This window comes from Ursus americanus, chromosome 22 (assembly GCF_024610735.1).
Source record: "Ursus americanus isolate L20-20 chromosome 22, mUrsAme1.1.p, whole genome shotgun sequence".
Taxonomy (NCBI): domain Eukaryota; kingdom Metazoa; phylum Chordata; class Mammalia; order Carnivora; family Ursidae; genus Ursus; species Ursus americanus.
The window spans coordinates 5,699,876-5,713,370 of NC_142148.1; the positions used below are offsets into that span (position 1 = coordinate 5,699,876).

Genomic DNA, 13,495 nt, shown 5'->3' on the forward strand with positions numbered 1-13,495 from the left:
GGCGCGGAGGGATCCGCGCGGCTGGAGTAAACGGGAAGGTGATGGAGCTGAGGCACGAGAGGGACTTGAGGTCACCTCCTCCGGGAAGCCTTCTCCGATTGCTGCGCTGCTTCCGCACTCTGCCGGCTTCTTCCACCTCAGCGCGAAACGAATCCCACGGGTGCCGCTCAGGCCTCCTCCCTGTCCCGACTTCGAGTCCCGAGAAGCAGGGCCGGCTCGTATTCCTCCCTCCGCATCCCCGCGGCGCTCGGCCGGGCGCTGGGCACCCCGTGGGCATTCGGTAAATATTTGTAGAGTGCACTAGATGGAATGAATGAACCCATTGGGCGCAGCTGGGGGGAGGGCGGGGCCGAGGGCAGGTGGGAGGCCGCGGGCGCGGGAGGGGCCCCTGGAAGCCCGTCCTACTCCTCCTCCTCCCAGGCCCCAGCGCTTATTAGTCTGGGGCTCCCGTGGCGGCCTCTCGTGCGATCAAGGGCGCACACGGCTGGGAGAGCAGCTCGGGGTCCCTGCTGTCGGCACCAGAGTTCGGAAGAGAGTGGGTCGCCGCCGCCCGAGGGCGAGAGCGCGAGCGGAGCGGGAGGAAGGAGCGCTCGTTCGCCCGCCGCCTCGCTGCCTCCCCGGCGCTCGCTCGCCCGGCTCCTAGGTTTGCTGGCTGCTCCTCCCACCCGCGCCCGCCTCCTTGCTCGCTCGCTCGCTCGCTCCTGCCGGTTTCCAAGCCCCGCGGTGCGCCCGGGCCAGTGCCGGGCGAGGGGCCCCGGGGCTAGCGCCGAGCAGGGGGCGGGGGTCCGGGCAGAGCGCAGCCGGCTGGGGAGGGGCCATGTCTGGCGCGGGCGCAGCGGGGCCCGTCTGCAGCAAGTGACCGAGCGGCGTGGACGGCCGCCTGCCCCCCTCCGCCACCTGGGGCGGCGCGGGCCCAGGTGCCGGGTGCCCGGAGCCCGGGTCGCGCGTAGAGCCGGCGCGATGCACGTGCGCTCGCTGCGCGCGGCGGCGCCCCACAGCTTCGTGGCGCTCTGGGCGCCCCTGTTCCTGCTGCGCTCCGCCCTGGCCGACTTCAGCCTGGACAACGAGGTTCACTCGAGCTTCATTCACCGGCGCCTCCGCAGCCAGGAGCGGCGGGAGATGCAGCGCGAGATCCTCTCTATCTTGGGCTTGCCCCATCGCCCGCGCCCCCACCTCCAGGGCAAGCACAACTCGGCGCCCATGTTCATGCTGGACCTGTACAATGCCATGGCGGTGGAGGAGGGCGGCGGGCCCGACGGCCAGGGCTTCTCCTACCCCTACAAGGCCGTCTTCAGTACCCAGGGCCCCCCTCTGGCCAGCCTGCAAGATAGCCACTTCCTCACCGACGCCGACATGGTCATGAGCTTCGTCAACCTCGGTGAGTGAGGGCAGGAGGGAGGGGGGAGCGTCTCGGTCAGGAAGCGCTCTGGGACGGGGAGGGGGCCGCTTCCTACATCCAGCCCGCCTATCTTTACCCTCCCGGCAGTTCGCAAAACCGCAGTGCCTGGCCGAGGGTCTCCTACCCCCGGTCCCAGGGGACCCCAAGCTGTGCGCGCCCCAGGTAGCGCGAACCGGGCTCATTTGGCCTGTGGGAGTTTGGCGGAGGAAAGGGCTGGTCCGAAGCCCCCTCCGGCTTAAGTCGGCGGCCGCACCTCTGGGGCTGGAGGCGCCTGGCCGGCCGCGGCTCAGTTCAAAGCGCGGGGCTGGGTCATGTGAGCTGTGCCGGGCCCGCGCGGCCCCTGCTACCTGGATTTAAAGGGCCCTGCTGGGCGAAGCTGCCTTCCCGCCCTTTCGGGGCCCCTCTCAGCCCGGTCTGGACCTGGCATCGCAGGCGTCGCGCACCCTTCCCCGCCCTGGCCACCCCTACCTGTCCCCTCGCGGTGCGCCCGCCTCAGCGTGCCGCGCGCCGCCGGTGTCTCCGGGCCCCTCTCCTTGCGACCCGGCGCCCTCCTGGCTCTCAGCTCCCCTGGCGGGAGCTGGGAAATAAACGGTGCCATTGCGAGCTTTCTATTTTAAATATTTAATGATAGGTCCCAGGCGGGCAGAATCCATTTTCAGCGTTTATCACGTGTGGCGCGCAAACCATGGCTTTTTGGCGATTGAGTGGCGCGGGATCTCGGAGCGGACGCTGCTGGGGGCGGATGGAGGACCTAGTTCACTACCGGAGCCGCAGGGGCCCTGGGGACCGGAGGCTGGCGCTACGGCGGGGGCGCGGTGGCTCCTCCTCCCTTCGTGCACGCACATTCACCAGACTTGCTCAAACTGACCCCCGGCAGCGCGCTGTAGGACTGATGATCAAATATTTGGTTTCCGAGATAACACGCCCCGATAGCGCTGTTTCCTGAGCCGATTTCATTCTACGTGTGTAACTTGCTGCGAAAATCCGAACGGAGTCAAGACGGCAAACTCATGCCCACGGGCGCCGTGTCAACAGCGCCAGGATCCTGAAGCCCCCCTCTGGGGGCGTGGGGCGTGGGTGGAGGCGCGGGGAAGCGAGGATCCATCCCAATGCTTCCAGCTCCAGATAAGGTCCGCGAGTTCCCGGGTCGCCATTGTCTGCCCTTAATAATAGCCAAAAATCAAATAGTGCAACGAGTTTCAGCAAGCAAGGGGTGGGAGGTTTAGATGCCTAAATAACTTCAAGAAAGTTTAAATTATACTAAGCAGCCAGTTAGAAGGAGGCAGCTCCGTATGTCCCGATTTAGAACAATCTCCAAGATGTATGAGGTGGAAAAAAGCAGGGTGCAGATCAGTGAGGTTACGTATGTGCTTGTATATCATCTGTTCCCACTGGAAGAAGACACCGTGAACTGGAAATAGATTTTACTGGGGGGCGGGGCAGGACTGGGGCAGAGGCTTAGGAGTGCGAGCTGGGGTCTGATTTCTTATTTTTCATTGTCTGCACTTTTGTCTGTGTAAGGTTTTTTTGTTTTTGTTTTTTGTTTTTGTTTTTTGTTTTTTTTTTGCAGTGTGTATTTATGACCTATACCAGATACTAAAGAAAAATTCCAAATATATATACATATATATATATATATATATATATATATATATATATATGTAAATTAAAGCAGGGTTTCATAGCCCTCCTGAAGCCAGTGGTTAGCCTGGGCCAGGCCCTTTCTTTGGTGAGGGATTTATGATATCTTCTGTTCTGTTGGGTACCCGTGACTCCCAGTGAATGCAGCAGGTCCCAGTGGTGGCCTTCAGAGCCAGGCTGGGGTCATTAAAAAGGCATTTGAAAGCCCTGGCTTCTGCTAACCCAGCACAGAAAAGCACCGTGTTTCTATGGACCAGCAACGTGGTCAGGGCTTCCCCCCACCCCAGAGCGCGAGGAAGTTGCTGACTGGGCGCCTCTGGGAACCTTGGGGCAGGGCTGTTTGCTCCCCCTCGGTGGTGGGAGCAAGCCGGGACTTGTTTGGGAAGGCCACAGCTGGGTGGTTCTCCTCCTCTGGCTGTACACACACCTTTCAACCCGTTAGCCCCATTTCTTTCATCTTGAAAGGACAAAGACCGGCTTGTCTGAGCCTCTTAATCAGTCAGGCTGGCTTTGGGCTTTGTGGGACAGTCCTGACTTTCTCAGGTCTTGCTTTCTGGAACATCACTCCAAATTAGATGGCACAGTGGCTTTTCACAGAGTGCGCTGACCTTGTTTTCTTTCCCTCGCTGTCCCTAAAACTCCAGGTAATTAGTTGGGTGAAGACCTGGCCTGCAGTTTGGCAAGACTCCTCCTGTAGATGATTTAAGGGTGGCTTTTCATTTCTGCTCAGCAACAGCACAGGAGGAGCACACGGCCTGTCCCTTCCATTCTGTGCAGGGCTCGGAAATTTCTCCATAGGAGGGGCCTGGGGGTGGCAGGGGGGGGTGGAGGGGAGTGTGTAGGAGACTAATCTGGAAGCTGAGTTTGCTGAGGAAGCACACTGTTTTTCCTTGGACTGCAAATCACAATTGATCTGTAACACACAAAGTTTTCTAAAGGTGCATTTAGTCTCACACTTTCTCCAATAATAAGAAAATGCCATTCGTCCATATCAGATCATTACTTGGTAACCCTCGGGGGCCCTGGGGCGACTTTGGGGGACTGCTGACTTTCTCCACGGCCCCCCTTCTCCCTCCACTGCATACCGCTGCTGTCCTGCCGTGCTTGGGGGACCTCTGACCGGATTCTGAAGGCTTTTGCAGACCTGGTGTGTTGATTCCTCCTTCTGTCTGCAGCCAAACTGGTTTTTGTTCCTATAAGTCGTTCTCCTTGGAATTCAAGCTTTCTGCCAGGCTGAGAGGGATCTAAACTAGAAAGGGAGCTAGAGGAGAATGTAGGACAAAACCAGATGCTGAGAATGAGGACTTCAGACCCCACCTTATGACAAAGACCAGCCTGTCCCATGAAGCCCCGTGCGATGCTAGCTGAGCTATGGAGGGAGACCCACATCTTCTCAGCTGGGGCCCTTCGGTTCAATGGCGAGATTTGCAAACTGGTTTGGATTAACAAGCCCCTGACTCCTCTGTGTAGACTTAATTTTGGAATTCAAAACAGGCTACCCTCTCTGAAATTGTCCCCAGGCAATGTGAGTTCTGCAGACCGAATCCGCCAGAGCCCCCTACCATTTTTCCCCCCTCTGGAGAAATCCAGCAGCTCCTTTTGGAATCTTCAAAAAGAAGCCGGCTGGCATTAGGGGTGTGTGATGCATGTTCCTCTCTGGCCCGGGTTATGAAAGAACCAAATGTGTTTTAATCTTCGAAGCTAAATTAAAAATAAAATAAAAAGTTGGAAACCGGTCATTGCTGGACTCAGTGTATAAAAGTGGCTTTTGTTAGTGTAGCCGAAGAGCAGGGAGAAGGCTGTGTAGTTTTTGCTTTATACCATCTGGCTGTCCTTTTTGTTGACAAGTGTTTGGCATTAAGATCTCTCCTCTTGCCCCTTAAGAACAGGCCCTACCACTGTCGAGTATTAGAAAAAGATTCTGTTACAGTTTAAAAATTTCCTTCAGGGAGTGCTTCGTGAAAGGAGCATGGGCTGCAGGCATTTGCAGCTGTAACCTGGCTTGTGTTAAAATTTGGAAGGGGCTGTTCCACATTCCAGCACTTGAAGCAACGGCCCTCACTGGTAAGCAGCCAGAGGTTAATATAGATGTCACACAGGCTTTTCCCCTGCTTGCTTGCTTGCTTGCTTGCTGCAGAATGCCTTTGCTATAGGAGTGCACCAACAGCTGTGTTTTTAGCAACCCTTTCAAAATCACTTCTTTTAAACCTCATTTTCCTGGTTCTTAAATCAAAGATCTTCTCCCCCCCCACCCCCCTTTTCCCAAGGATATATGTGACCCAGATTTGAACTTTTTTGATCTTCTTTGTATTTCCCTTCTGGAAGCAAAGCAGGTTAAGGCCAAGCCCTGGATGCCAGCCTCCGGGGTTATTTTTGGTTTCTATCCCAAAGGCCCTCATTTGGTTGTGGAGTGGTCCATCCAAGGTATAAGGGAGGTGGCCCAGGTAAAGATCAATTTCTGGGCAGTAATGGGATGATTCTGTGAATGCCCAGAGAGAAGAAAGGGCTTGCGAGCCGGGGCTCGGGGGCCTTTCATTGCGTAGTAGGACCATGAAACCTCCGCGAGATAAACACAGCTGGTGTCGGATCCCCTGACCGCCGGAATGCCTGCGATGTGAGCGAATATCACATGTCCGCTGAACTGAGGCAAGTGATGACTTCATTCCGGGGAGAGTCCCATCTCACTTGATTGATCACCCCTATCGCTTTAATATCTTTTTTCCCTATTGGGTAAGGTCATATTTGGCCCCTTGCAAGAATCAGAGTGTCCTAACGCTCCCCCAGTCCCCACCCTCCCCAGCCTGCCCATCCATTTTGCCAGAGGAATATTGAGAATGGAGAGCCCGAATGGCTGGCCATGTTAATTTTTTTGCAATCACTCTTCAGACCTAGCTGGGGGCTGTCGACACACTGTTTTTGGCAGGCTGCTGCAACCCTTCGCCTTAATGCACTCTGGCGGTGTTGCCGGGGTTAGGGCACAGGCAGGGATGTGTGGGACCTGTCATGTTATTGTCAGAAGGAATGCGAGGATAAGCCTTTAAAACGTGGTGGTGGGAGAGCGCTGCAGCTGTGTGCACTTATTATAAAAGACTTAAGTCCCACTGGTAAAATCAATATATTGAATTGCATGACCCTCTGCTTTTAATTAGTTTAAATCAAATGCGCCGGTGCCGTTTTGCCTCCTCTCGCCTTCATGGGGTGAGGAAATACCAATATTTACATAGAAACTGTTAATTTGTGGTGAAAATGATAACACATTTAGCTTTACACACCCAAATTGCTGGAACTTGATGGATCCCAGAGCAGCGTGGCGTTGCGGGGTGACGTCACCCGGGCGCGGGAGCGGGGCGGTGGCACCAGGGGTGCGGGTCCCTGGGAGCCCGGCCGCCGCGCGCGCAGGTGGGCACGTCCGTGGGCGGGATGCCTGGGGAGGCTGGTCTTTGTAGAAACGAGCCGAGCCGATTCTTTCATTGCGAGCCAGAAACGTTCGGATTCGCCCACGTCGTCTACAGTCTTGCCTCTTGAGCGTTCTTACAAAATCGTGAAGCGGGCACTTGCCTTTTTGGTCGTTTCTAGTCCTTGCTCCCAGCCATGCTGGGTCTTCTGTACGGGGCAGCTCAAGGCACAGTACTTTATTTATTCCAGACCTTCAGATGCTTTTCTTTCCAATTCCTGAAACAGTTTATAGAGGAAGGGGGGGATTCTTTCACTGCAACGATTGCATGTACGACCACGGCTATTATGTGAACCGTTTGGTATTAGCTGTGTGTTCAGCTGCAATTGAATTCTGTGTTTTGCAGCAACTGGCATTTGACAAATAATATTTGACAAAAATGTGACTTGGTATTTCTTAATATGTAACAGATATCTTGTAGTTAACCTTCCCCGATGAGAGATTGCCCGAACCCAGCGTGGAAGGGCAGTGCGCGGACCAACACCGCGGCTGCCGCTCTGTATTTTTCCCCTCTCCAAAGGAGCGTGTTTACGATTTGGGGGGAGAGGAGGAGCGCATGGAGTTTGACACTTACGTGCAACTCAGGGAAGCATGTGCGATGTGTCCTTTCAACATTTGTGGCAGAAGGCATTGTTGGGAGCCGCGCAAAGCCTTTGCTGATCCGCGTGGAGTGGGTTGAATTAATGACAACTCTGAGAGCGCCAGTTTTAGGGTAATTGCTTTATTGTCCTGGAGCCAGGGTGCTTATAATCTGGTTCCTGTACAAACATGTTTAACGTGTGTTAATGCATTTCCAAACCAGAGCCTCTCAGCACAACCCTGCTTTCCATTAATTGATGTCGGTAGCATGGTACAGTATTTCAAAGGGCTGGCCAAGTATAAACTGTGTTTCCAATTTCCTTCCTTTCCTGTGTTTGGAATGCCAATGTTAATTTGTTCCCATGCAGGAGAGGGGGCTGCCAACTGCGGCTTTCTATAAAGGGCTTCACAGTGAAGGCTTCCAGCCCTCGCTGATGCTTGGGGCTGCCTGGCCAAGTTTCCTGACACTTTGCAGCTAATTCTGGGTGATATATGGAGTGGGGGGTTGGGGGGCTTCACTGCCGTGTAACGGAAGTTCTCGGTGACAGCCGAGGGTGTGACTTGGCGAGGGAGAATGGACCGGCATCCACAGTGATTCTCTTTCGACACAGCTTAAACCCATGTGTCTGTTTCCACTATGGGTGCATATTAGCTGTGTGACCTTGAACAAGTTTCTTAACATCTCTGAGTTGGCCTCCTCACTTTATAAAGGTGGATAATACTCCCCTCCTTCACGTATCCTCATGGAGACAAAATCACATCACGCATGCGTAGAGGCTGGCACACAGTAGGTGTGTGATAGATGGTAGCTCTTGTTTTGATTGTGGTGACCGCCTCACTACTCACTTTGCTGTATCAGTCCAAATACCAGTTTTTAAAGATTTATTTTATTTATTTGAGAGACTGAGAGAGACAGACCGCAGGGCGGGAGGGGCAGAGGGAGAGAGGAGAGAAAATCTCAAGCAGACTCCCTGCTTAGTGCAGCTGAATGGGGGCTCATCTCAGGACCTTGAGATCACGGCCTGATCCGAAACCAAGAGTCCGACCCTTAACAGACTGAGCCCCTTGGGCGCCCCCAAATAGCAGTTTTTAAATGCTTAATCTTAAAATATTGAGATTGTCACCCATGTGATTTTAAAGATGTCTGGAAAATGGCCCCCAAAATGTGTGTGTGTGTTTGCACACACGTTTCCTTCTTTCAGAGATCATTGAAATTTGAATGAGAACACCAAACTTATTTGAGGATAGAGTATAATGCTGACTCTTTCTCCTGCTTTTAGCATCTATGGCTACTTAAAAATTTTATTACTAGGCAAAGTGAAACTTGAGAGAGGGGTATCTGGGAACTTTCTGTACTATCCTTGCAACTTCTCTCTAAGTCAAAAATTATTCCAAAATAAGTTTTAATTTTAAAAAAGCACATGACTGAAGTATTTCTTCCCACCCCTTCTGGAAGATGGTCAAAGTACAAATTGTCTTTCCTTCAAGGGAGTGACAAGCCCAAAGCATTCATTAACAGAACAGCCCAGCCTCCCCCCTCTTTACTGGAGCAGGTGCAAGGCTGCCCCCCACTCCCCTGACTGGGGTGGGGCCACAGAAAACCCTGTGTGGATCCAGTGCGTTGAGAAGCCTCTGGAGACCCGGGGATGAAAGGGAACTTCTCTAGGGCCCCTAGACGAGGGGTGGGCTTAATCACTCAAGGCTTCCCGCAAATTCCCTTCAGCTCTTTCTGTACTGTTTGAAAAATCTGACTCGGCGAGTATTAGGTTTCCCTGCATCTTTGAGGTCACGTGTTATTCTTTCACATCTTTATCTCCCCAGAGTAGCTTTCAAGTTCCAATCTTTTGTTGTCTGGCTTAATTAAATTTGGCTGTGAATAAAAACTTGCACTGTTTCCAAAATCGAGGACATGCATGTTTTTAAGCCTGTACGGAGTTAGGCCTGTACTGTCTTGTAATGCCAGCCTCTCTCTTGCTTTTATGTAGTTTGGAAAAAAAAAAAAAATCTAAACATGGAGCATGATAGTTGGCTTAGACTGGTTCTGTCGTGGTCCCAGCGCTCATCTGGCCGGCAAGCTAACATTGCCAACACAGGCCAACGAGTTACCCTGTGGTTTCAATGACTTGTGTTTGGCCTTTGATAAAGGACTCCTTTCTTGACTGTTTTTTGAGACATTCTTACTATCCTGTTCTTTCACTGCCTCACCAAATTCCCATAGCACAGCGCTCGGATATTGGCTGCTCGGGCGCATGGATGAGTTGAAGGCGTCCTGAGGCAGCATCTTCTAAATGCTTTTTTGATTTCACGTCCCCGCCACCGCCAGTAAATTTCTGGGTCCATACCCTAAACAGAAATAAATCCTACTGTTTTAGTATAGTTGTTTTGTTTTGTTTTTACCTTATAAAACGTAGACTAAAATATACATTTAAGGGGGAGGCACTAAAGATAAAAAATATACAACTCTGATGTTCATTAATACACATTTTAACTAATTGATCATTATTCATTAATACGAAATGACGCTTTCAGTGAACAAGACACGTTTAAGTTTGCTCTCACAAATTAGTTAATGTTATGTGATAGAATTTGATCTTTCAAAATCATGGTTCAACAGTTTGGGATCAGCGAGCTAGAGGTCTGGGCCCACATTTTGATGATTTTCATTCATTTGTCTGTTTGGCATAAATGAAGTTGTCACATGATAACAGAGACTCCCCAGTCTTGGTGGGGTAAACCCACAGAGGTTTGTTCTCTTGTATTAAGTTATGACTCCATCGTGGGTTGGTAGGGGACTCTGCACTTTGGTCAGGTGGTCTGGCTGATGGGGCTGACATCGTCTCGAATGTCATCATTACCATGTCAGAGGGAAAGGCTCTATGAATTGTGCCCGGGCTTTTAAAATTTCCACCTGGAGGTGAATGTCCGACTTCTGCTCACGTTTCATTGGTCAGAGCTAGTCAGGTGGTGACACCTGACCGAAGGTGGGCCGGAAACCACAAACCGGAGCTTGCCGAGGGAAGTGCCAGAAGGAGCCCGGGAAATGGCGCCAATGCCTGGTGCGCTGCGGCAGGAAGGCCATCTCCTGGGAAGAACATGCAAATAGAACAAAGCGATTGTTGGCTGCAACAAGACCCTCTCTTTTCAATCTCTTCCACCAATTATGCAGAGACTTTTGTCAAAGCTCGGCTATTAATTTCCACCTTCCCTGATGTCCATCAGTCCTTGAAATTTACTTAATTATGATTGTAATATTTTTTTCCCCATATCCCAATGGATCCCTCTAGCCTCCCCTAAGTGCTCACACCCCATTTGGGAGACCAATGTTTCTAGAAGTTTCTGCATCACTGAGGTATTCACATGGTTCAACAAGAATAACCATGTCTCTCTAGTCCCACTTGTAAAATGACTTGCTTCTTGTCTTTCAGCAAACGCACGCTTCAGCCTTAGCCTGGTTCCCTACCTAGAGAATTAAGGAGGCTGCCTGTGGTTCTGGCTGGAGAGGTGCTTGTCCTGGCTGGTGTTTGTGTGGGTCATGGAGGCGATTGCCCCACCGTGAAGTCTGGCCCTGAATGGGGCTGCTGCCTTTTCTTCCTGGGCCTCAGAGGCAATTCCCAGTCCAGGCGGAATCCAGCGTGGCTGAATCCAGAAACTGAACTCAGAGAGTCCTTCATTACCGAAATGCATCACTGAAATAAATCAGAGTGATAAAGCGGGAGGGTTGAGATCTTTCTGTAGCAGTAATGGATTTATGATACCCTTCTTTATTGGGCTTCTCATTTAATTCTCTAAGCATTCTGCAAAGCAAGTGGTTTCATTCCCATTTTAGGGAGGAGGAGACTGAAGGGGACCAAATTTGCAAAGTTAGGAAGTGGTGGGGTTGACATTTGAATCCTGCTCTTGCTGAATGTAAAGCCATACAGTCTTTCTGCCTGGCCCCATGGAGGTATGTGAATGGGGGTGGAGGGACACACAAGGAGAGTGGTGTTGAGGCCACCAAAACCCACACCGAGCCCTTGACCTTGTGGCTTGGTGCGCTGAAGCTGAATGTAGAGATGAGCAGAGCATACCTTTCTCTTTCACTATCCATCCTGCTTACGATAACTCCTCCTCCTCCATCTCTATGACTTCAAACAATTGTCAGGGCCCAGGGTCCCGAGTACCATGTACTGGGGCTCCTGCATGCACCCCACACTCCTCTGATGGGGAAATTCCAGAGGCAGCTCGAGATTGGTATTTTAATAGCAATGCCTCAGGGCACTATAGAAAAGACCATGGATGTACCAGAATAAATACTGCCTAGTTCGTAATAGTATGAAATCACCCACAGTCTAAATGTCTGTGAGCAGGGTATTGGAGAAATAGATTTGTAATAAACCAGAAGGGAAGGGAAGGACTTCTTTCTTATGTATCAATACCGATTCACAACAATGTCAAGAGGGAGAAAGCAAGTTGCAGAAGAATGTTTGGGTGTAACCATTTGTCACTGTGTCAAAACACACGCACTCAGGAGGGCACCAGATAACGTTATATGTCGTTCATGGGCCCATACATATGTAGTCACACCAGGGTAACATAACACGGGCCGCAGGACTCACACCAGCTGCCCCTATGGAGGCGGGGGGCGGAATGCGATTGGGGAGAAATTTTAAGTAAACTGACTGTTCCCTTCAGGTTTTCTTTCTCTTAATAAGAAACCATTAGGAAGTACGATGTGGTATCCTGGATTAGATCTTGGAACAGAACATGGACAGCCGTGGAAAAACTGGTGCAAATTGAAAAACAATCTGGAGTTTATTTACTAGTAAGTAGAAATGAACACTGATGTTCATTTCTTCGCTTTGACAAGTGTCCCATGGTTCTGGGGGATGTTGGCACGGGGGGAAGCTGGTGAGGGTGCTCTGGAACTCTGCACCGTCTCTGCAACGTTTCTGTAAATCTAAAGGTATTTTAAAAGAAAAAGTTTATCACCAAGGGAACAACCAGGATATTAACTCTTGTTAATTCTCAGTTGTGGGTACCCGAATATTTGTTACACTTTCCTTTGTGTGCTTCTTTGTGGTTACATTTTTTCCCAAGCCCCAAGGAACCGGGAAAGCCTCCAGGAGACCCAGTGTTGGAGTGTGTTCAGGGTCTCATGCCCCGAGGGCCAATAACTCATCAATCTCTAGACCCACTAGCACGACGGGGGCTCAGCTGGCCAATGAAAACCCCGAACAGCCGTGCCCCGAGACCTTTAAAACTCTTTCTGCCCCTGCTCATAAGATGCCCGGTGTGAAGCAGACACTCGTTCACGAGCATGAGAGACAGGGCGGGGAAGTCGTGTTAGGTCTCTCGGGTTTCCTCCCAGTCCTGAACTTTGTAAAATGCCCCCCACCATCTTCCCCTTTCTCGGGTTCCCCTGTCTGACTGACTTGACCTAACATTTGTTGAGAGAGAAGCCCTTAAAAATGGCAGTGGGGCCTCAGAACCTTCCAGGGCTAGTAAACGTTTATAGGGTAGAGGCACCAGTTGGTCATTTCCTTTAGGAGGAAACAATAAATGAAGCGACTTGCCTTATACCAACTTGAACCCTGAGCTCCTCATTGTCTTAATATACGTGGTGGGGAGGGGGGGATGCGAAAGGGGGGGCCCAGAAATCTCTCGGTCTCTTGTGGCTCAAATAGCCTAAGAACTGGGAAATGCCTTTTTTAGGTAGATTTAGGGGAGGGTTTCCCAGCCTTGGCACTATTACGTTTTTTGCCAGACCAGTTCTCCGTTGTGAGAGCCGTCTTGTGTATTACAGGATGTTGGGCAGTATCCCAGGCCCCTACCCACCAGATGCCAGGGACACCCCGAGCCAACGCTGTGATAGCCAAGAATGTTTGCCGACATTGCCAGTGCCCCCTCTCCCCGCCCTGGGGTGAAGGGGGGCGGGGAGCAAAATTGCCCCCAGTGGCGAACCACTGGTTTAGCGTAACTTTCCTCAAAGTTGGAAATTGATTTGAGAGCCTTTGCTTCAAACCCATTGGCCCATGGTAGTGACTGGGGGAAGCCAGCATTTCTAGACTGATGGATTATTTTCCGGTTGAAAGGAACACAGATCGCAATCAAAATGTGAGCCCTCTCCTGGGAACGCAGCGCTGCCTGGGTTTGCAACGCTCTAGGGACGGAGATGGAGGTCACGTCTCTACAAAGTTAGCATCATCTCCCGGGAACCAAAATAGTCTTAACAGTGCTTTTTGCCCTGTGATACTAAAAGGTTATTAAACACACCCTTAAAAGTGGTGCTTCTTTTTTTGCCCCTCAGGAGGAATTAGGGTAAAAACCTCTCTTACCTGGTCTCCGTCGGCAGGTAACTTTGGGGGGGCGGGCGGGGGCAGGCAGCAGAGAAGCGCCAGGGTCACCAGAGCTAGTGCAAGAGCTGCTTCCAGCAGGGAAAGCTG

The 13,495-nt window shown here is 51.6% G+C and overlaps 1 protein-coding gene across 2 annotated transcripts in view; it reads left to right on the plus strand.

The window, feature by feature from the left end:
* The first annotated feature begins 447 nt into the window (after positions 1–447).
* Positions 448–13,495, plus strand: part of BMP7 (bone morphogenetic protein 7) — an 83,503-nt gene continuing 70,455 nt past the window's right edge. For both annotated transcript variants that reach the window (XM_045808424.2, XM_045808425.2), the window contains exon 1: positions 448–1,378. In XM_045808424.2, the coding sequence (XP_045664380.1) occupies positions 961–1,378 (418 nt within the window). In that variant the 5' untranslated portion in view covers positions 448–960. The remainder of the gene's footprint in view (positions 1,379–13,495) is intronic.